Source organism: Strix uralensis, chromosome 3 (genome assembly GCF_047716275.1).
Source record: "Strix uralensis isolate ZFMK-TIS-50842 chromosome 3, bStrUra1, whole genome shotgun sequence".
In the NCBI taxonomy this organism is placed as follows: Eukaryota; Metazoa; Chordata; class Aves; order Strigiformes; family Strigidae; genus Strix; species Strix uralensis.
The window spans coordinates 73,752,063-73,777,356 of NC_133974.1; the positions used below are offsets into that span (position 1 = coordinate 73,752,063).

Here is a 25,294-nt window from a genome sequence, read left to right on the forward strand (position 1 = left end):
CCCCAGCAGAAAACCTATTGGTCACAGGCAGTAGCAGTTTTATTTATAGCCTGGGCAGACAACAATATATCAGCTTTCGCATCTGAAAGAAACCTTCAGCACCAGTACCTGCTGAGAGGATGCATGAGGAGGCAGCTGAGATGCCTGCAGTTGCTGGGGAAGGCAGCAAGGCAAGAAGCTGTGGAGGCTCAGCAGGCTCTGCCCAGTGGGCTGGCTGGGAAGCACCTCCCACCTCCCCAGCATGGACATGCACCCCAGCTGTGTCCCATGAGATGTTCAGGCACCCCGTGTGCATGCCAGCTCCAAGGATGTGAGCCTGGGTGCTGACCAGAAAGGAGCATCCTGTGCTCCAACAGGCCCCGGGGTCGATGCAAGCTGGGACCAGGACCAGGCACAGATTTTACTCTGTAGCTTAGAATAAACCCTAGAGATTTCAGAAGAACTATGATAAACTAAGTTCTGAGTGTGCCTGGGCACTGAATGTCCCTTTTTTTTCTGCAACATGCCATCTCTGCTTCCACGTGGTTTCAACAGAGACTACTTCAGAGTCTTAAAAATACAGAATTCACATGTGTGACCCAGTCAGTCTGCAGTCAACGGAAGAGTCCAAGCCACCACCAAAAAATTACACGATAGGAAAATACTTTGTTGTTGACAAACACCTAAAGTCCAGGGCAGCCTTGGATGCTTTTATAAAAACACAGCTATCCCTCATCACATCAGCTGCACACCATGGGCAGGTGGTTCTCCTAAGCTCATCACACAGAATTCTTCCTGCCATCCACCACCTCAGAGCTTCAGCTTTGCTTTAGCTAGTAAGTTTTAAAGACCAGGATTTCAGTTTATTTCACTTTGCTGGCAGTGCTGACAGCCTGAAAACTTATGTATAAACCACAAAAAGGAAAGAGGCAGGAGAATGACAGACAAGGAATAAAATGGGCTAATAAATTCTGTTTTATTCTCATGGGTTGTCAGTTCCTACAGGTTTTGACACCTACAGAGTAATGTGAATATCTGACTGCTTGAAATTACATTATCATGCCACAGCCTGAACACATTCAATATATTGGCAGTAAGGGGAGGGCCGCTTCTCTCTGCCCTTCCTCTATCAAGAGGACTAAAAGGTTCTGCATTTTCCCTCCCCAACACACTGCCAGTAAAACAGTTTTCATTTAAGGTGGTTAGAGCATAAAGCAACCAGGAAAAGGAAACAGGTCTACTCCTAGCAAGAAGTGTACTTATGAGGGTATTCAGTAAGGTTTTCTAGGGAAGGTTAACACGGGTTCATTAGACAAGACTTCAAAACAATTTTTCAATGTGAATACAATACTAAACATTTGAAAAAGTCAGAATTCTACTTCTAAATATATACACACATATATACAATTACATCATATGTTTAAAACAGACTACGTGCTGGTCACTGCCCCATCTCTGCTATTTAGGTCATGTATAAACTAAATTTAAAAAAGCTTAATTTTAAAATTTATACTAACAGAAATGGAAATTGGAGGCATTCTTTTCTTCTGGATGATAAAACATTGCAGTTCTAAAAATCATTCTATTCCAACTTTGGACAAACAAAATCCCACTCCTACCAGCTTGATGCCAGTGCCAGCAATATATGTCCAGAGCCTAAAGACAGATCACAGGTCAGCAGAAGAGCACCTGAAGAGCAGCACAAAGGAATTCCAGCCATTCCAGCCAGTAAGTCAGCTTCATCAGGGGCCCAACTTAAATGCCTCTATGCAAATGGATGTAGTATGGGGAATAAACAAGAGGAGCTAGAGATGTGCACGCACCTGCAGGACTACGATCTTATTGGAATCACAGAGACATCATGGGATGGCTCCTATGACTGGACTGTTGGAATGGAAGGATACAGTCTCTTTAGGAAGGACAGGCAGGGGAGATGTGGAGGGGGTGTCACCCTCTATGTCAATGACCAGCTGGAGTGCATGGAGCTCTGCCTGGGGATGGATGAAGAGCCAACCAAGAGCTTATGGGTCAGGATTAAAGGGAAGGCAGGGAGAGGAGATGTTATAGTGGGGGTTCTGCTACAGGCCACCCGACCAGGAAGACCAAGTGGGTGAGGCCCCCTATAGACAGATAGGAGCAGCCTCATGTTCACAAGCCCTGGTCCTCGTGGGGGACTTCAACCACCCCGATATCTGTTGGAGGGACAACACAGCAGGACATAAACAAACCTGGAGGTTCCTGGGATGCATTGATGATAACTTCCTTCTCCAAGTGATAGAGGAGCCAACGAGGAGAGGTGTTATGCTGGACCTTGTTCTCACCAATGAGGAGGGGCTGGTGGGGAGTGTGAAGCTCAAGGGGAACCTTGGCTGCAGTGATCATGAAATGGTGGAGTTCAAGATCGTTAGGGCAGTGAGAAGGGTGCACAGCAAGCTTGCTGGACTTCAGGAGAGCAGACTTTGGTCCCTTCAGGGATCTTTATCACATGCTTGGCAGAGTTACATGTGATAAAGACCTGGAGGGGAGAGGGGCCCAAGAAACCTGGTTAATATTCAAGGCTCATCTCCAGGCTCAGGAGCAATGCATCCCAACAAAGAGGGAGTCAGGTAAGAATGGCAGGAGACCTGCATGGATGAACAAGGCACTCCTGGACAAGCTCAAACACAAAAAAGAAGCCTATAGAGCGTGGAAGCAAGGACATGTAGCCCAGAAGGAATACAGACACTGTCCAAGCAGCCAGGGATCAGGTCAGGAAGGCCATAGCCCTGATAGAATTAAATTTGACCAGGGACATCAAAGGCAGCAAGAAGCAGCTTCCATAGGTTCGTTGGTGGTAAAAGGAAGACTAGGAAAAATGTGGGCTCTCTTCAGGAGGAAATGGGAGACCTGGTTACCCAGTACATGCTGAGGTACTTAACTTTTTTGCCTCAGTCTTCACTGTCAAGGGCCCCAGCCACACCACCCAAGACACAGAAGGCAAAGGTGGGGGCTGGGAGAATGAAGAACTGCCCACTGTAAGAGATCAGGTTCAAGACCACCTAAGGAACCTGAAGGCACATGAGTCCATGGGACCCGATAAGATGCATCCAGGGGTCCTGAGGGAACTGGTGGATGAAGTGACTAAGCCACTACCCATCATATTTGAGAAGTTGTGGCAGTCTGGTGAAGCTCCCACTGACTGGAAAAGGGAAAACATAACCCCATTTTTAAAAACGGAAAAAAGGAAGACCTGGGAAACTACAGGCCTGTCAGTCTCACCTCTGTGCCTGTCAAGATCATGGAGCGGATCCTCCTGGAAATTATGCTAGGACACATGGAAAATAAGGAGGTGATTGTTGACAGCCAACATGGCTTGACTAAGGGCAAATTGTGCCTGACAAATTCGGTGTCCTTTTATGACAGGGTTACAGCATTGGTGGATAAGGGTAGAGCAACTGATGTCATCTACCTGGACTTGTGCAAAGCATTAGATGCTGTCCTGTATGATGTCCTTGTCTCTGAATTGAAGACACATGGATTTGGTGGATGGACCATTCAGTGGATAAGGAACTGGCAGGATGGTCACACTTAAAGAGTTGTGGTCAATGGCTTTATGTGTGGGTGGAGACCAGCGATGAGTGGCATTCTTCAGGGTCGGTATTGGGACCAGCGCTGTTTAACATCTTTGTTGGTGACATGGACAGTGGGACTGAGTGCACCCTCAGCAAGTTCACCGTTGACATCAAGCTGTGTGGTGCGGTCGATACACTGGAGGGAAGGGATGTGCCATCCAGAGGGACCTGGACAGGCTTGAGAGGTGGGTCCCTGCAAACCTCATGAAGTTCAACAAGTGCAAGGTCCTGCATGTGTGTTGGGGTAATCCCAAGCACAAATACAGGCTGGGTGATGAGTGGATTGAGAGCAGCCCTGCGGAGAAGGACTTGGGAGTACTAGTGGATGGAAAACTGAGTCAGCAATGTGTGCTCGCAGCCCTGAAAGCCAGCCACATCCTGGGCTGCATCAAGAGAAGTGTGGCTAGCAGGTCGAGGGAGGTGATTCTCCTGCTCTACTCCACTCTCAAGAGACCCCACCTGGAGTCCTGTGTCCAGCTCTGAGGCACACAACATAAGAAGGACACAGACCTGCTCGAGTGAGTCCAGAGGAGGATCACAAAGATGATCAGGGGGCTGGAGCACCTCCCTTATGAAGACAGGCTGAGAGCGTTGGGGTTATTCAGCCTGGAGAAGAGAAGGCTTAGGGGAGACCTTATAGCAGCCTCCCAGTACTTAAAGGAGGCTACAGGAAAGATGGGGAGGGACTCTTTATCAGGGAGTGTAGTGATAGGACGAGGGGTAAGGGTTTTAAACTGAAAGAGGGTAGATTCAGATTAGATGTAGGGAAGAAGTTCTTGAGGGTGGTGAGACACTGGAACAGGTTGCCCAGAGAAGTGGTGGCTGCCCCCTCCCTGGAAGTGTTCAAGGCCAGGCTGGACGGGGCTTTGAGCAACGTGGGCTAGTGGAAGGTGTCCCTGCCTGTGGCAGGGGGGTTGGAACTAGATGATCTTTAAGGTCCCTTCCAACCCAAACCATTCTATGATTCTACAAGAATATCAGTCAATAATTAGTTTTACTTGATGACTGCTAAATCCTACTCTCCAGTTTCACAACGCACAAAATGTTGGACTATGCACTGAAGATAACATTCATATTACACACAGATTCTCTTGTTTCCATTCACCTGCAATGCTTACTTGCCAGCTAATTATCATTAAGTCATCACTTACTGGGAACCATTTAAGTGTTGTCTCCTTAGACGTGTCTTTCTGTTGCTTTCACATCAACAACATACATGAGAACCGAAAATGCGAATACTCAAATCAAGACTTACAAAAATTATCAAAACACCGGAAACTCATCCATACTGAAACTATTGTACATCAGAACCAAGAGACTTCTACCTTCTGGAAAGCATGCACTGAAAAAAAAAGTTTAAACCCTCTATCTTCAGGATTTTGACATCTTCTGTTTTGGAACCTTTACTATTTAGCAGTGCATAATGTAAAGTTGCGGATGCATTTAATACTTTAAATGTATTCATATCTTAGATTTTTAAGATAAATTTGAGAATAGTCATGACAGTGTTAACAATTAAGAGTTTCAGTGCCAGTTTGAAAATGACAAAAATTCATTTGATCGACAAAGCTGTAAGACAACAAAACCTTAGCCACTATGGCATAAACCCAAGAACACTCAATTGCTTTCAAGTCAAGATACAATACATTCAGCTGGAGATGTCTATAATGGTAACTATCTTATATAAATCACCTAGTAGCAGAATTAATTTGCAAGCATATAATTACAAAGTCTGCTTCTGAGTTACCCAGAGCAGTCACTAATTTCAGAAAATCAGTATGGGCTATATGGAACATCTACCGTATGCACAGGACCCTTTTCTGGGTACCCTTGAGGCTCTGGTTATGTACTTACCAGAGATTTTCTGATGAAGAGATCTTGTCTTGGTAACTAATAGCCCTTGAGAGCTACATATTTACTCTTTTTCAATCGGAGTAGAGTAGAATATTTCAGTTGGAAGGGACATAAAATGACCATCTAGTCCAACTGCCTGACCAATTCAGGGCTGACCAAAAGTTAAAGCATGTTATTAAGGGCATTGTCCAAATGCCTCTTAATCACTGACAGGCTTTGGGCATCTAATACCTCTCTAGGAAGCCTGTTCCAGTGTTTGACCAGCCCCTCTGTAAAGAAATGTTTCCTAAAATGTTTCCTTTCTGAATACATACAAACTTCTCATATCTACAACAATGTCCAGCAAGGACTTTCACGGCTTAATTACATGTTATCCGAACCATCGCATCTTTCTGTTCTTTCTTGGTCTGGCAACTGCCCATTCCAGTTAGGATCTTCTAGTTCTTACACAGAAACAGCCCACAAGCAGCCATCTTTGATGCAACTTTTCCATGCCTCCTGCAAGTTTGTCTTCTCCTATCCTTTCCCTTGTTTACTTCTTCCCTCATCTGAAGAGTCCTAATCTTTGTCATTCCTCATATGGAAACTATTCCATCCTTTCACCATTGCTCTTACCTATTTCTGAGTATTTTCCAGTTCTTCCAAACCCATTTTGGGAATGGGAGGTCAGAAATGCCAAATGAAGGAAGTCAAATGCAGTCACACTACAGATTTATATGCAGTGAGGTTCTCTGTTTTGTTCTCTATTACTTTTGATTTGCCTTTTTTTTTTTTTTTTTTTGATTGCTATTGAGTACTGAGCTGATGGTATGGTAGAACCACCCACCACACACACAAGATTTTATTCCTGACTGGTAACAGCCCACTGAGAATCCATCGTTTTCTATGTGAAATAAGGATTAGCCCCACCCAAACCGCTTTCCCACCTTCACTGAAGTCAAGGCTGGCATTAATCCCTGGGCTACACAAGAATGTTCCTTTCTGTTCTTGTTTCAATCTCCAAAAATACATCCCTGAAAATATAACATGGACATACCCTCTTCTGTTATACAGTTTATTTGGCTGTAGAAGGCCAGCATCAATACGTTAGACTCTTTGTTCTGCATTTGGGATTTTCCAACTCTACAAACTATAGCTTCCTATAGAGAAGCTGGAGAAAACTAGTTCCCCAGGCTACCACAACACAAAACCCAAAAAAGAACAGAAAAGAGAACATCAGGAGCTATCCTGTATTCATGCTCAGAAAGGCACAAATACCAAACCTGGCAAAATTGCCACAAAAATTAAGATTCATCATTCTTAATACAGCTAGGTCCTTAAATAAAAGAACATAAATTACTATAAATACAAATGTCTTAAATTATATACTGCTTATCGGTGGTGCTAAGACCCTGTAATAATGTTAAGTTTAAAGAAGATTGTGGGTACTTAGTGCTCGGGACTCTTTTGCTAATTGGCTTCTGTTTTCTCATGTAGTTTCTTAACATTTGCAACAACCAGAAATTTTCAGACCGGTACAATATTGCATGAAAAAATAACTCATGTTTTTACATTCTGAAGCAAAATATTGTGGTTATGCTGCATCTTGTCTCCACAAAAAGGAATGCAATACAGAATGGTATCATTAAAATAAAAGCATGGTATTAATAAAATCCAGATCTTTTTATCTTTGCTATTAATATAAGTATGTATTATGAACTACATGAAAGATTTTAGTGCTGCAATCTTAACCAATGGTATATTGCTTATTTACTATGTGCAATTGACTCAGACTAGTAAATGAAAACAGATTAGCAAGGCACATTTTCTTGCTCTCCTATAATTGCATAATGCTGCAAATGTTTGGAATGCAAACTCCGCAGGGGAACATTAAAAAATATTGGTTTGTAAATTAAAGTCACTGAAAAGTAAATGTCAGCCATGAAAATATTTCCTTTAATTTTACATTTTATAAATTGCTTAATCTGTCCCTCCTCCAGCTGAGGTCTGAATTATCATTAACTTTGTGGTTCAATAAACTATTAATACAAAATGGGAGAATCTAAGGGAAAGATGGTGCTTTAGAGCATACACAGCAGATGAAGAGTTACAAAAACCGGCCAGAAATTTTGCTGTGAAGAGTTAATGCAGTAAAAAGGAACAGCTGGAGACTATTAAAAGCACTCATTAGAGGGAAGAGGCAGCAAACTGTTCTAATTGGGTCAGCTGACAGGTGGCCGCGCTTCAGCCCTGCCCTCCTGGCAGCCCCATCCCAGCCGCAGAGATTGATGCTACTGTGTGATCCTCAAACCAGATCTACAGCTGCAAAGCTGTGCTGCAGCTCTGGACATGCTGTGGGACATCCAATGACCAACTGAAACCATCTCAGCACTGATATGTAACACAGGAAGCAAAAGCACTACTGTATGCATGGGGGTTAGGGAAAACACTGAGGGTGCATAAAATGTTTAGTCTCTTAACTACAGCTCAGAACCCAGTAACTGGAAAATGTATTTTTTTAAATTTATATAACTCCCTAATATCTGGTATGCACTGCACAGATGTAGGCAGATCATTTTAACCTCTGCATGCCTCAGATTTCCAATCTAAATAATGTTAACCAAGTTCACCAGGCCCTCCCAAAAAGTCCCAAGGTTCAATCAATGGACACGTGTAGCCCCTTGTGAGCTCCTCAGCAGAAAAATTCCATATAGAAATGAACCCTCTACTCCCCCTCCATCAAATGTGCAGGCAGGCAACTCTCCCACTGCCTTTTTCATACACAAACAGATGCATGAGAGTGCATGACAGTGACAGTCAGGAGGTGGAGGCATGGGTTCCATACCACGGTCTCTCTTGGAGGCCAGGTACCTGGCAGATTAAAAAGCTTCAAGAAACATATCTGATGTCATGAAGGAGAAAGCTCAATGTGTTACTACTGATGACAATTCATGATACAATTACCCTTGGTTAAATATTTCTGTTATCCAGAAAGACAGTAACTAAGACAGCTAGCTGCTGTCAGAAAACCAGTGCAATTGGTAACAGAATGTTTTTCATTGTATATAGAAATTTGGGACTATAAATAATAAAATTGATTAAATGTGTTTAGCAAATATTCTTATGTTAATGGAAAACAATGTAGTCATAAAAGAAAGTTCTCAAAATTCAGGAATACAAAAAAATTGTTCTATGGAGATTAACAGTTCAGGTATTTCTATAATTTTGTTTGAACATTATGAAGTAATTTACACAACATTGGTTTAAATATTTAGCAAGAAAAGCCAATCTTTGCCACAGGAGAGGTCCCTATTGTAAGAAATTTGACCTGAAAGTTCCCTGACATCCTTTGAATTTTACTTCCCTCCTTTGCAGTAACCCTTACACACTTTTTACAAATAGTTTAACATTTAGTTTAAAAGATAAAAAGACAGATGCTCCTTTATGGGATTACTTGCATGAGTAATCTTTAGCATAACTGAGGCTGAATATTGTTAGAATATTTTTATTTTTAGCTGAGAAAAGCATATTTATTTTCAGAGATGAAGTTGAAAAGCTATGCTGAGCCTGACAGAGATGCAGTGCAAACTTAACCGTCAATTATAACAAAAGCCTGAAACGTCCCACCTGGAGTAATGCATCCAGCTCTGAGGACGCCAGCATAAGAAGGACATAGACCTACTCAAGCATGTCCAGAGGAGGCCATGAAGATGATCAGGGGGCTGGAGCATCTCCCCTATGAGGACAGGCTGACTGAGTTGGGGTTGTTCAGCCTGGACAAGAGAAGGCTCAGGGGAGACCTTATAGCGGCCTTCCAGTACTTAAAGGGGGCTACAGGAAAGACGGGGAGGGACTCTTTATCAGGGAGTGTAGTGATAGGATGAGGGGTAATGGTTTTAAACTGAAAGAGGGTAGATTTAGACAAGATATAGGGAAGAAATTCTTTACTGTGAGGGCGGTGAGACACTGGAACAGGTTGCCCAGAGAAGTGGTGGCTGCCCCCTCCCTGGAAGTGTTCAAGGCCAGGCTGGACGGGGCTTTGAGCAACGTGGGCTAGTGGAAGGTGTCCCTGCCCATGGCAGGGGGGTTGGGACTAGATGATTTTCAAGGTCCCTTCAAACTCAAACCATTCTATGATGATGATGAAGGTGACAAGTTCTTAATTTATGGAATGATCTTTTTTATACAAAATCTCTCCTGACAAATTAGCTCAAAGATGTTTAGATCTTGTACTTGAGTGAGCTGAGCCTTGCTATTCATGAGCCTAACAGAGATCAGAACCGCATATAACCAGATTTCCTGCAATTCAGGCTACAATACACAGTCCATGCCGCTTCACACACTCATTCAGCCTTAGCTGTCTTAGATCAAAGTTTTAGCAAGTATTAAGGAAAGATGAAAACCCTATACATACCTTTTATATTTGATGTCTCATGCTACAGTTGTAATAAATACCAGGTAATTACTAACAGATCTTCTGTAAATGACAATTTTAATACAAAGCTTTCAAATATTTATGGTAGATCCTCTCTTTATCAGGAGTGCTTCCTACCTTCTGCACTTTCAAGCCTTAAACTAAATCATCTGGTGCATGTTCTTCTTTTGCTTGGTACCAGCAGCACTGCTAGGGGGTTACTTGTTTTATTGAAGCATATTTACTCTAAGAACTCTCTGAAACACATTCACTACAATGGATTTAAATTAACTCTTGTGAATTTATCTCATCTTACAGGACCATAAGGTAAGGGTGACTCTCGCATGAGTGTGCCTGAAGCTCAACCTGAGGCACTCACCACCGTTTCAGACCATTACCTCTCTGCCATATTCCACGCTAATGCGTTGCCACTATTTATTTTGGGGAAGGTTGGAAGTGATCTCTTTAGGTGACTGACAGTAACTCACGCCAGCAGAGAAAGCACCGGGTCAGGGCAAGGAGCTGGCTGATCTGGGTGGAAAGTCTCACATTGCAGCAGCTGCTTCTGACGTATCCAACTTGTGAATAAAGGGCTTGTTTTCCATCCTGGCTTTCAATTAAATTTTGGTAAACACAGACATTTACCAAAACATTTAAAACAATTTATCTGACTCCTGAATGAATGGTTGTTTTCTCTGGAAAAGAGTCAAAGCCTGAAGCTCTATTCAGAGAAAATTTCAAATGATCAGTGAACAGTGGAAATTTCTGTCTCTGTTTCTGATCTGTGCAATGTCAGCAGTTTGGATTTTCAAAGTTTAAAAAACACAGTGCCCAAGGTACTACAAGACTTCAGGGTTGTTTTTTTTTCAACCTCCCTTTTTTTTTTTTTTTTTCCACAGATCAGAATTGAGGGGAGGGAACGCCTCCATTAAGGATATCACAACCCAACAGCCAAGCAGGAATTCATCAGACACAAAAACTGATCTTAAAATGCTTTTCTCCCCTTAAGAGCCCACTTCATAGAGCTGCTGAGCTCCCACACTTTCACACTGCAGTTTCTAAGAGAAAATGCACACTGCCCTCAGCTTTTCCAGGAAGAAGGCTAGTGTTGGCAGCTTTTGGCCAAGATGTCAGGATGGCCTGGAAAGGTTCCCAGTTGCCCACAACACCTCCCAAGAGATGGGAAGCCAGGAACATCATGGCTGAGAAAAGCACAATTAGTTCCTAATACCCCAGTTTCAAAAGATGTATATCTTTCTGCAGGCAAACCTGTCTCTCCTGGTAAAACAGGAGTTACACTTACAGCTTCTCCAGTCCATTTTGCATGTCTGTAACTGCCATCAACACAAGCCTTCTCAGGCTTTTCAGCAATGAGCTCAACATTGTGGAGCAACTGGCAGTTTTGTATTTTCATAGCTGTTGATCTGAGGCGTGATGGAAGAAGGAAAGTAAAAACTTCTTGTATCCTTCCCCCGCTTTCAAGTGTCTGCTCAGTCAGGCACACCTCATCCCAGATGACTGTGATCAATATAGAAACTATTTAATATGCTAAATCTAAGCTTATTCTTCGAATAGTCCCCTGTAAAAGAAAATATCAATGGTTTATGGTGAGTTTTCAATTAAAAAAAAAGAAGAGGCAAGAATTGCAAAAGGTATGAGGCCAGCAATCAGCCAAGCTATCAGTCCTGTGCTAAAGGGGTGCACTGGCTCATCATGCTCAGAGGTAAAACCAGCTGCTTACTTTCTTCACAGCTAGACTGGGCAATTGATTTAGCAGACTTCTAGAGCTACCACTTCACAAAATCCATTACCTGAGTTTTAAAATATATGCCAGCAGATTTCCTTGCACCACTGAGGAAAAGATTAAAATGCAGTCATGCAATATATTATGTGGTTGGATAACTGAAGTCTTAAAAATGCTTAACATGCGGAATGAGTGCCTTTTGTTAAAATTGATTTCACTGGCGGGTGGCCTATACGTTACTATGACAGGAGCAACTGCCCTCTTTGAGCAGTGCAAATGACAGCCAAAGTCTGCCAAGGAGGGTTGGAAGACAGATTCCAAAAATGTTTCCAGGATTCTAACGCTGAATTACCAACAGAGAAAATCAAAATGAAAAAGCAAAATTAGTTTTTATAAAGGATGCTGATGGTGCCTCAGACCAACAAACTGCCTTTTGAACAAAATGACTACTGAACTCAGATGGCCACTTTTTATTTCCCTTTCATTGTAGATTTTGTACTGATCTGTGCATGTGTACATATGTGCGTGTGCATATAAGTAATTAATTTCTTAAACAACATTCCAATGTAAACAAAAATGCAAGGTCATTTCTATTAGCTTTTAAACCAACATAAACAATGGAAATTAGATCTATTCATTTCAGTTCTTCTTGAAGTAAAATTTCATTGGCCGTACATATAATCTTAAACTGCACAGTCAGTACTAAATTAATACCAGCTTTTAGAGTCAGTCAGTTGTGAGAGGTGTCAATCACTGCACGATCCATTTCAAATAAGAAGTGGAGGCACTGAGAGTGAAGTACAGACTGTACTGCTCATTTTAAACATTTTCAAAAATAAAACATGACAGCACTAACAAAATAATAATGTAGGAAAAAACCCACCCGCACTCATTTCTGCAACCCCTGTCCCATTCACAGACGGGGAAACAAAAGTCCATGCACACAGCACGCAAAGCTGTTGGGACTGCCTTCCAACTCTGCACACCAGCAGGTCAAAACCTGCTCAGCTGATGCAGTGACCTCTTTGGTATCTCTACACATATAGCAAATAAGAAATCCTTTGCAACGTTATTGAAATGAGTTTTTATCAGTACAGCAGATATCATTAAAGTTTAAGGCTATACACAGCTACATCGATACCTTCTCCCACTTCAATTACTCATAATTTAAAAGCTTATCTGTTCACAGGGCTTTGCATGACAAACAACAGTAGTAAAGTACAAAATAAATCAACACAGCCTTGTCATACAGAAAAAACCCCAGCCCTCCTTGGATCCATCTGACTTCAGCTAGGACTGAAATGTGTTGTGTGGCAGTCATTCAGAGCTGTGCTCTCTACCGCTCATCCACACCACATCTTGTACTCTACTGCCCCTCCACAACATCATCAAAACATCCTCTTTCTTTGTTCTCCAAAAGCCACAGTACTCTCTTGTTTTGATGTTACGTCTGGCCTGCAACATCTCATAACAGACCACCAAGCTGTCCTGTCACCTCTGTGTCATTGAACCCTCTGCAGGTTCAAGTGTGGCTGAAGTCTGAGTCCAATCAAACTAGATCTCCATTATGGAGAGGGTGAGAAGTAATTCCACCCTTTTGTCTTCTTAGGGAGGTGTCAGTGTGCATGCAAAGAGACCAGCATCAAACTGACCACCTTCCTAGCTTCTGTGTTTCTCATTCAGCATTTGTAGAACACCTACTGCCATGGGAACTTGGTCTGTGACAAAGGCTGACAGGCATTATGACAGTTATTAAAACTAAAACTTACTATGAACAGCTTATCTGGCATTATTGGCACCTGCTTAATCTAAAAAAGGCAACAAAACCAAACCCAGAATTGAGATCAGAGCCTTGGCATAAAGAACACTATGCACAACTTATCAGCAAGAACATTAGAGGCTTGAACTCACTGAATTGCTCCGTTTCCCAATTTTCCTCTGAGGCTGCACAGTTACATACATAGTTTCAACCTAAAAATCTGTCTGAATATTCACAGTGATAAATATAGGCAGAATTATTACGCCTAACCACTATACAGTACAAATCCAACTCAGCAAAAGGACTGTAATTCAACGGTGGCAATCTGGGACTTACTGTCAGCTTATACAAGATCAGACTGGATCACTGAATTCTTCAGCAACACTCTACATACCAAAGCTGGCCAAACTAAGGACCAGGCAATACAAAGATAGAGGAAAAAACATAAGAGAGAAGATGCCTCAGTCTCCCACTTTTCAAGCATCCAGTTTGAACATCAGCATTATGTAACGATGCTGGGAAATCAGTAATCGCCTTTTCTTTAAACATACCAGATATCTTTCCTCCTGCCTCATGCTGGGGGTACGGATCATGTGATTCTGTTCTCCTCTCCAGTCTCCAAAACGTCGAAAAAAATAATTGGATAAAAATCGATTGACAGGATCTCTAATAATATTGATGTACACTGGCTGGTCTCCTCCAAACCTGTGGGAAGAAAAATGAGTGAATCTCATCAGAAGGTTCCACACAGGCATAAATATCCATCCTTCATCTGAATATTTTCACGTTACTCTCTACAGAAGTTCAGAGCTTTTATAAGGTTAGGACTGAAACTGAAAAGTTTACAACTAGTTACCAAAACTCTGTAAAAGCATTTAAGATCTCTTTAGGGTGAATGGTAAATATGATATCAATTAAGCTACATATGCACTACATTTTCCTTTAAGACTATTTTTTCCACTGTGTCAATAGTTTTGCTTCTTGAATTTTCTCCTTGCTGTTTTCAGATGAAGAACCTTCTGCAGCTGAACCCGAGAATGAGCATTTCTTCTTCTCAACATGTTTCCCATCTGGGAAGTCATGTCAGAGCAGGCACTGCCTAACACTAACTGCTATAAAAGGCAGCCTTGGATCACCTTCACCTGTACAGTAAGTGCAAAGGGTTTTGCAACATTCAAGCTTATTTCAAAAGGCTTCCTTTGGAAGAACTCACAGATATGCATGGTATTTCCATCTTTATATTTGCTGGAACTTGTGCAGATCTTCCTCCCCTCACCCCCAGCCTGTGCCACTGGCTGGATTTGAGGTTATTTTGTGGTTATGCAACGTCTTATCCTTGTACTGCACTTTGAGACGACTCTTTAAAAAAAAGACAGTATGAAAATTCCTGCTTCAAAAAAGAAATTAAGTATCAATTTCAAGTCCATGCAAGTCCAAGGAAAAGGAAAGGGTAAAACCAGCTGTGACCAAGCTCTGTACAAAAGCAAAATGCAGCACAGGTACCTGCAATTTAGAGATGAGAAGATAAACCAGAGCTATGTCATCAGCTCGACTACCCTCTTGTACACCTCCTCCTGGTAGTTAATGACAAACTTCTTCAGTTTAATAGGTGGGATACAAAAAGAGAAAGGAGGAAAAGGGAGCTTGAGAAGGTCTGTGATTACACTGTATTTTTACAGTGTTAATACACTGACTGCATATTTCACATGAATACACAGCATCAGGAGAACAGGCCTAACTAGAAGTAAAAAAGGGAAGTTGCTTACACTCTCCCATGGTCAAAATTGAAGAATGAACATTTATGCTATGGAACAGACTTATGGACTACAAATGCTCTGAGATGAAGAACAAAACAAAACCTCTTGGGATTGAGAAGTTCATAGGATAAATTTAACTTGGAATTTGCCTGATCTAAGAACATGAATTATGTTTCTCCCTTCTGTTTCCCCAGTTTAGGAGAACAATTCTTACTTAAGCAGTAGCTTATGCTTTATTTTTGGGAGCTTGAGGACATAGCCATATTTAAGTATTTAAATGCTGTTCTGATGATTTTCTGAGTCAAAATTTATGTATTTTCTTTTAAAATGTAAAATATTAGATTAGAAGAGAGAAAACTGAAGACAGCCTTTAGATCAAAAAAACTCTCTCAGCTTCTCTTCATCTTTTGAGTCAGATGAATAATTGAATATGTATAATAAAAGATCAGGGCTCCTCATAAATATTAAAGAGTCAGCAAAATTGTTTAAAAACATGAATTCTAGTAAAAGACAAGAGAAAAATCCCATACAGTTTCAACTTGATTTTTATTCTGCATGATTCTCCAGATCACTAAATACAGTCTGCAAAGGCTTGTCTCATGAATAACTATGCATATCAGTAATTTCATTGACCTCAGTGTTGCAGGATCATTGCCATAATTTGAAATTACACAGACAGTATAAAACTTTAAAACAATCCAGTTAAGAAGGCAGATGCTCCTTGCTTCTTGATTAGTGCATAGCCCAGTTTGGACATGGGTGTGCAATTATCCTGAATTCAGTATCCTGAATTCTTCTCTGAGCTTGTCTTTGCTGCTTTGTGTCTTTATACAGAAATAAAACCTACATTCTGATAAAGCATTCCTGCAAATACCACAGGACAATGAGGGCATAAAGCTTTGACAATATTTATTCAAATAGAAAGCTTTTGGTGAATGCCATGGCTGGTAGCCATGAAAACCAAATTTTTCAAGTGAAATTGCTGGCAAGAATAGGTTGCACCTGAATTATTGAACAAGTTTTCTTCTTTCTGTTTGATCAGTAATAATCTAAAGACAGAAGGGAGTGGAGAAGAACAAAGAAAAAGGGAAGCAATAAACACAGTAAGAATCAATGACAGCAGCAAGTTGTATGAAGATAGAGACAAAAAGATGACAAGATTCAGAGAAGCAAGAGAGCTGGGATATCCTCATCCAGGTGCTCCTCAGAAGAGAGAAAAATCAAAAGTGGGCAGTTATTAGTTGTCTAGATAGAAATATTCCACACATATTGTCCTTTCTGAAGTAAAAGGAAGGGCCAGATAGCATAACCAACACACCAAAATGTTAGAGCCCATCCTTTTGCTGGTAAGGTCATGTTCCTGAACACATGAACTCTAATTCAGTACCAACAGCTCTGAGAGAAGAGGCACATGCAAACGCATCTGTCCTGAGAGGACAGCTGAGATGGGAGGACACTCTTTCACAGAGGAACTTCTCATTTCTGAAATGGTGACTGTGCCCCCCCAAAACACGGGACAGCTCAGATTTCTGGTGCTCCCCCAAAACACGGGACAGCTCAGATTTCTGATTTCCTGCACACTGTAACCAGCCTGGTATATGCCCAGCTGCAGTTGCTCCACCAGGCAACAAGCAGGGAATTTTTAGAAAAAAATAAGTCTGTTCTGGCTCTTATTCAAATCTGGATTTTTTTTTTTAAACATAGTTTATAATATTTCAAATTCCAATCATTTGTTTCTACGGACCATACTGAGACTCTTTTATGGAAGCTAAGCAGCACTCACATGGCATAAAAAATCCTGCTGGTTAAAAAAAAATAAATCAATAACCTCAAGCTATTTAGAGGAAAAAAAAAAAAGGGTAAATCAATGCTCCATTTGTTCAAGTATGTTCTGCATATTTTTAAGTACCTATCAATCACAACATATTAAATATTACTTAGCTCTCCAGAATGAAACTTCTCAAATTAACAATACCCACATGAAAGTACTCTTGCAAACAATAACATATTTTGCCCTCATTATACATCATGTCACCTTATTTATACTCAAATACCTATTGTGAAGGATTCAAAAAGGGATACAATCATATTTTTCTAGGCCTGAGCAGAAGGCTTACCTTAGCGGAGTGGGATCAAGATTGGATTCTGCATGAGAAAGGTACCTGATCATCCTCACGCCCAGCAGCACATTTCTGCAACTGGGTAGAGAGGGTCAGGACACCATGACTGCAGTGCAGCACTGGAAATGTATGCACCAATTTCTGCAGTGCTCTTCCTGTACTTAACTTCTCCTGATTTATTTAGTATATACTATTAAATCCCATTAGTTTTAACTCCTCTGTTGTGACAGGTATATTTTTGGAGTCCTCGTGAAAATAATGAGAATATCTGCAGGCTTCAATCAATGATACTTAGGTTCATTAGTAATATATCCCTCCATCCCTTTTTTAATAAAAGCAAAAAAAAAAAAAAAAAAAGAAAAAAGCCTGAGAAGTATGCCAGATATTGCAAGTCTGTCCCTTCAAAAAATGTCTCTGACGAATTCCAATTTTATTATTTACATGAGCAAAATCTTTGATCAAAACCATTTACTAACATCTTATGAATTAAAAAAAAAAAATTAAAAATTAAACCAAAGTGATTTGCTTGGTTTTAAAATGGAGGATCTCTTAGCTCCTAATATTTTTCACTTCACTTCAGGAGGCTGCTGCATTTCCATTCAGCACAAACTTCTTTGCACAAGCAGAAGCAGGCTTCTTAATCCCTGCAGGCAAACCACACTCCTCAAGGAAAAGAAGACTCTCAACCTCTTCTCTGTAAGAACTTTGGCTGCCTCTTACTCCTTTAAAGTAAAATGTCTCCTCTTAAAACAAATGAGTTGGTTGCTAGAAATTCAATATAACGGCAACAAACAAATACTGACAGTCACCTAATAGGGACAGGCATATCTGAGAAAGGAAGCACAATTTCCTTTTACAGCCTCATACAACTGAGAATCACACACTGAGAGCACAATTGCCCAGCAAGCTTTATTCATCAATTATGTTACAGCTCCATTACCTGCTCTGCAGCACAGCTTCATGGGAAGGTCAGGTAAAAGCACTAATGTACAATTTTCACCTTTTTAGGACTTAAATAAGATGCAGTTACATCAAAATCTATCTTCTGAAAAAGGTATCTTGAAATGAAAAGTTATTATGAAATCTTGTATTAGCGTGCAGTTGTGGCAAAGCAACCCAATTCAGCACACAAGGCACCAGGCACCTCTGGGATGCTTCAATGCCCCCCCCCCCCCCCCGCCCCCCCCCAAAGGATGAGCTGCAAAGATTCCCAGAGGAGCAGGCTGAAGTACTACCTGCCTGGGACTACATGGTATTGCCAGCCTCCAAAATCACCAAGTTTATCTTCTTGCTTTTGTCTGTAGTGCCTCGCTTCCAGCTTTTGTGCCTTCACCCTACACTGTGGTCATGTTTTCAAGCTTTTCTTTGGAATTAGGATGGAAAAAAGGAAAGTGAGTTGAGATAAATCTTTTTGTTTTGAAACTGTGTCCTTGGCTGGTCTGGCCTTGAATGGGAGGTGCTTGTGGGGATCCAAAATGCCCAGTGGGTCAAGGTTAACAGTAAGATAGCGCAAACTGGCAACACTCCAGTCATTAATTACCCTTTCTGGAGCTGTGATTTCAATACTGGAAATTTCAGCTTCTGAAGTGATGTGTCTGGGTAATGTCATTGTAAAAATCACAACTGAGTCCTCTGGGAATTGCTTAGTAAACTGCCTCAGACCAGTGAATAGCTAAAAGACTACACTATAAAGTCTTATATTTCTCTATTTCACTATCCTATAAATCTCCCAGAATATTTGATGTATTTCTGTCAGTCTTTTACATTCATGCATGTTAAACAATGAGTGGTTTTTTTCCTATGCCTTTCATTATGCTGAGGATATCAAAGTAGTTTAATATATAAATTCATAATGAACAGCATCAACACTGATACAAACCCTGTCTGGGTCTATATAGCATCCCCAACTCAAGTAAAGGCAACACTTGAGAAAGAAGTATTAACTGAGCTTTTCTTTATGCAAAGTTACAGCTGGAAACAAGTAAGAGAGAAAACACTAATTCTCCACAAAACACGAACAGCAGCTATAGTCAAACTGCATTATTTAAAATCACTTAATCCAGATACATTGTATTCAAGACTTTCCCAAGATCTGGCTCAGGATCCCTCTGGACCTCTGATTAACATTTCATTATAATTCAGAGATGCAAATGTTGCACATTTGAACAGAAGAACTAATTACAAGTTATTATGATAAATTTCCATCAAATAGTAGAACAGCTGATACAGCTCTTTGAAAAGTATTAAATCAACAAATGCGGTGTGTAGGAAAGATACATCTTCAAAATTGGATGAGACCACAGATTGTCTGAGATAGTTACGTTCACATAAAATCTTGGAGCTCAACTTCTCAGGAAGGTTGTAATGCAAAGGATGTTGCAATGCCACTCGGCACTGAATACTCAACTTCTCGTATGAATACATTTATCAAGAGTATCATGGGTGATTCCATCTGTCCCGTGGAAATGGCTGTTGCAGAGATCTACTCAAGATAATGCTAGGAATGTCCATACGGAAACTAAAATACAGTAAATTGGGTACAATAAAAAAATCACTGTAATTTAGCAGTATATATCGTGTATACAATGTATAGAATATAAAAACCAGTTAACTGAAATTGAAAGCATGGCTGCTCTGTCTCAGATGTGAAATTCTACATAATCACCATCAAATAGACGGAGCTATGGATATCATCATGCTCAAGGCTTTGAAGCTACACAGTTTAACATGATAATCTGTGATTCGGAAGATAAGCGCAAAACTCCTGGTAACATTTTCAGATAACTAAGTCGCAAAAGGTGAGAATAATGAAGGGAGCGGTTTGCTGATAAAGAGCCACTTGAGCTACAGGGCAAGCAAGACATAAGCAAACATCATGCACTGTAATACAGCAAATACAACCCAAAGCATCTAGAACTAGAAGCAGAGGACAGTCACAGGGAAGGCGCAGTTTGTCCTCGCATGCCTCCACAGATTATCGGCAGCGTGTGAGACTTTACAGGCCAGAATAATCTTAGCTTCCCTTTTTCTGAGAAGCAGAAGCAGAGAGGAGCAAAGACCTGGCACAGCACTGATGTGACCACTAACAGAGTTCATTTTAAGCAAACCATGCACAACGTTCACTGCAGAGTCAGAAGAAGCATGAAAAAAAAATTGCTTGCAATGGAAAAATGTCAAGAAACTGAAAACCTTCAGCTTGAAAAGAAAATGAGAAGGGAGAAAAATACAGAGAAGGCTGAGGGGTGACTGCACTGCAGTGTGTAAGAAATTACACATGAAAGCTTACATAGGGGAAAAATTTGATAAAAGGAGTCTTTACACAGTGGACAAATGTACTCTGAGATGCAAGGAAAATGAGTCAACTGGATTTCTCAGAAAACTTAAGAGGAAAAACAACTCACAATTTACAATCTGAGAGAACAATTCAGTATTGTAAGAATTTACCAAAGGCAACATATTCTCCATTACTGGTGATTTTGAATTAAGACTTAAATTTTGTTCCTGAAAGATGAAGGTTTTAGGTTCAAACCTAAATAGTCTGTATCGTGCATTACACAAGGGCAAGAAAGACTAGAAATTACTTGGGACTGCCACAATTCACCTTTTTGGCTGAAGACAGGATCAGCTATGTAATAGCCACTACCAGCTCCAAAATCCTCAAGTACAACCTATTCTGTTGCTTTGCTGTCCTTGTTGTTCAAGTGTTTTCCTAAGTATCTGATCTAGAACTCTGTTGATGCAATTTAAGACCACCACTTTGGCTATCATTACTCATAAAGAACTGTATCCCTTTATCTCTGCAGAATCTTTTTAATATAAAATTCAGGAGTGTTATCACAGTCCCCTCTTTCCTAGTCTTCTGTATTTTATCTTTCTCTGCCCTTTCAATCTTTCCTCACAGGTCAATTTTTTATATCTTTGATCATTCTCTTTTGGAGTAATCAACACATTTCTTAAATTAAGTTACTCCTGAACTGGTAATATAATCTACAGTGTGAGTGTGAGCACAGAAACCAAACATCAGTAAAAAAAAGGATAATTTAAGTGTTATGCCTGATCCCACCTTCAGTAACTAAATTTCAAGCAACCATCTCCATTCTGAGAATATCATATTACCAGCTGAATGAAAGCTAAAAAAAAAATCTATTACATGAAGAACAAGGGAAATAAATTTTAAATCAGCTTATCTTAAGATCTGTGGAAAAACTCACCACAGAGCAATGTTTTTTAAAAAACTAAACCTGAAAAAAACCCCTTTAGACCATAGAAAGGTCAAACTGCACATTAGATTTGTGCTTAGCCTTCCATCAAGTAATTTAAAAAACACCATTACACACATAATTTAAAAAAATGTAGTATAAAAAAGGAAAAAAGATGTAGGAGTGATTACAGCACCATGTGGCCATTCATGAAATGTGTACTTTACAAGGCAGACCTCACATGATGGTAGAAAGTGTTTCATGATGTGTTAGCAAAAAGTATAGATTATAATGAACACACATAAAGACACAGTGTTAAGGCCATGCACATAAGTTTAGCTGACATTTCCCCACTTTTAAGAGTTTACCCAGCGGGTAATAATTTTTTTGTTACCTTATTTTTCGTGACATTTCCTAGGATTGTATGTTTCTTTTTTTTAAAGGCCAAAAAATCCACAACATGAAACTACTTTAGTAGATAATCTTAGGCTGCAATCATTGTTTCAAGATGTTGATTCAAGGAGGCGTTTAAAGAGCCCAGTCCCTCCCACTGCTGAGCTGTACAGAATCGGTGTGAGCTGACGGAATCACCGCTGTTCATACAAAATATACCCAAGTTTGCATTCAAAGGGTCATGGACATTCAGCATTTTGTTATGCCAGCTCCATGAACACCTTTGCACAGCACACTATCTTCAAAAGCTAGTGGAGCACAGTTAAAACATGTAATAGGTATGTTCTGCAAAACATCTACACTCTGTGCGGCATTACTTGTTCAAGAGAAAGTGAGAAACAAGAATCCTCAAGTTATTAATAAATCTGAGTATTGTGACAAATATCCCATGACTCTGTTTTAAGTCAATGAAAAGAACATCACAGAGTCACCCTGGTTTTACCAATCTCTTACCAGTCTATAAAAAAAAAAAAAAAAGTGAAACGCTATTTCCAAATCAATGGACCAAAGACACATACATAGGTTAAGTTATGGCAAAGCAAGATATTTATTTGCCATAAAAAATTTTAAATGTATCATCCAACCCTTATAAACAATCAACAAGCTAGCATGCAGGGCTTTCAAATGCTCTGTCAGCACAGTGTGTTCCTCTGCTCTCAAACATGCAGTGTATTCACATAACATATAGTCAAGTTAATTCTTCAAGATTTACCTCCTTTTTGTTTGTTGATTATGGACACATTTTACAGAGCCCAAGAACAGGGAATGCTGTAATGTCAAAGTGCTGCGTTAAACTGCAATTTTTAGAGCTGCTTCTGCATCAGAAAAACCACAAAACTGATGAATAACAAAAAAAATCTTAACAATATTCAACAATTAGTTTTTGGCTTATCCAGACTGAATCTCTCTTTGTCTATCTCTGCCTTCATACAGCATGGGATTTACTGCTACCCATAATTCAGAATTGAAGTCAGAGCTGAAGGAAAGTGTCCGAACTGATCAACACTGCCTGCATGTGACACTGCCACTATAGCAGCCTGATTTACTGATTTTTACTAGGTGAGAGTTGGCCATTGTGTCTGTTTAAAAAAGTAATATTAAAAAAAATCCCCAATCAGTAATTCTGAGACAGATTGTCTACCAAAAAAGACTTTTTCAAGAAAAACAAGAACTTTACATATTAACTCTCCTAATGAATAACAGAAAACCAGAAATATTTCTTATGTTGATTCCAGGCAAGTACCTTCCCAAGCAGAAGACCGAACAGAACTTTCCCTCCTCCCCAAAACCTGTCCCCCCACACTCCTCATGCATCAAGCAAGAGGGACATGGCAGAGCTGGAGCTGGCATCCACGTAGGGCACAAGGAGGCGGCTGCTGGCTGCAGCCCAGCAGAAGATCCAGCAGCTGTTTTCCTTGGCTTTCTCTTCAGCAGATGTACCCGCATCAGCATGGTTGCCTCTAAGTCTTCTACTGACCTTCCAAATTTAGTTTGAAACTGCCCAACAGGTTCAGAATTTATTTAGGAATTAGGTGTGGAGGAAATTAGAAAGACATGCAGAACAGCTGGAATTGATGCATGAGTCTTATTTCCTTAGAAAATTATGCTGAAAGGAAAGTGTCATCCCCTCCCTTTGAGCACATGTACACATATGCTAAACAGACACTGCAGATATTAAATTGCAGCTGAAAGGAAGAAGAGGGCAGCAGCCCAACAGCACAGAAAAGATGACTCCTCACATACTAATGCCGGGCAATAATTTATCCTGGCTTCGAACAAATAAGATATACTGAACTGAATTATAAGAACTAATTAAAATGCAAGATTAAATTGAGTCCATGCTTTATCTTTGCATCTCCTTACCACATCATAGGAAATTTTAAAGGACATCATTCCCCAGTGGCCTATAACTACCTCAGAAAGTAAAGAATTCATGGCTCCAGTGAGACACAAAAAAGCCTGTTTTCTCTCTCTGGGTGGTCTTTTTAATGCTTCTCCCTCCTATGACTTTACCCTGACCTAATCAGCCAGCCTTTAAACAAGCAAAAGTCACTTACCAGTCACTGACAGAGGCATGTCTTTAAGTTTTTACACACTCCTCTGTAACATTCATTTACCCCGAGACAGGAGGGAGCAGTCAAGCTTCTTGCTCTGCCCAAAACAGGGTCTGTAAGTGCATGGTTGGAAGATAACAGTTCGGTGTCAGAGGGAAGAAAGCTGTCTTCCCACATCCAAAATGGGACTTGCGCAATTCTCCCTATCCCTGACTCACCCTGACCCAAAACCATGGCCTCACTGCCCCCTGTGCTTTCCTGCAAAAGTTCTTTCTGCTTCTCTGAAAACTGCGACACTTGGAGCACAGACCAAGCATCCCGAGTAGCTGCCCAAAGACTGTTATAGCTACTTAATTGAGCAGAAGATTACTAAGAGGTCAAGTGGGGCTTTTCCACAAACTTGAAGCTTCTTCCTGCTTCATTTTTTCTCAGGCTAAATAAATAGTTGACAAGTGACATTTATAGTAAAGCATAGCAAACAACCTGCAGTTATCCTGAAATAGCTTTTTGTCCCTCTGCAGGTTACTCCAGTTCTTCATAGCTTCTGCACTCTTAACACTGTACTGCCTGGATCTACCAACAACACCTGTAATCTCAGCAAATGTATCAGCGTATAAATCTTTACCTGCTTAGAGTAGAGACATTCTTTAAATATCTGCTTCTGATTAACATTTTGGATGCTTTTCCTGGTAACATCAGTATATAAACTTCAATTCAGAAAGAGACAAAAAAAAAATTATCAGCATTTTTATTAATTTAATGTCTTCCATGAGTCTTTTTAAATACATGCAGCATTGACTTTGAAGAGGAATTGGAATATGACAAAGATAAACGATAGCTGTCATTCTGGTCCTGCAACGTGCCCTTTTCAGGTACACATCCTTGTGTGGAGGCAAACCCCCTGAATTCCCGGGTTCTGCACATGTGGAGGTGGGTGCCCCTGCCCTGGGCACTGCAGACCACAGCACTGGTTATGACTGACAACTACTAGAGCTCCTTGGGCATGCAAGAAAAAAATTCTTTGTTTTTTCTTGTTTTTTTTTTGTTTTGTTTTTTTAAACATAGGCCAACAAATCTGAGCATTTTGAAAGTACACATAAATATCAAAGGAGATTTTTTTTCTTTTTTAATTCAAAGAATATTCTACTTCATAACATCTACTGCAGTAGGACAGCAGCTAGTAATTTTGCATGCTTCATGTTGTTCATTTTTTTCCCCCTTGGTTAACACATTTAAGAATAAGGAATGAAGGCCATTTCTACAGAATGGGAAATTGCAGCCTGGTAAACTGACTAGGAAAGTATCTAGGAAACACACTGGAAAAACAACTCACCCTGAAAGCCCAGGTTGCTCTGGTACAACTATAGCTTT

General features: G+C 40.4%; 1 protein-coding gene across 1 annotated transcript in view; it reads right to left on the reverse strand.

Moving 5' to 3' along the window:
• UST (uronyl 2-sulfotransferase) overlaps nt 1-25,294 on the reverse strand; it is a 178,040-nt gene that overhangs the window by 54,458 nt on the left and 98,288 nt on the right. The window contains exon 5 of the mRNA XM_074862898.1: nt 13,892-14,045. Coding sequence (XP_074718999.1) covers nt 13,892-14,045 — 154 coding nt within the window. The remainder of the gene's footprint in view (nt 1-13,891; nt 14,046-25,294) is intronic.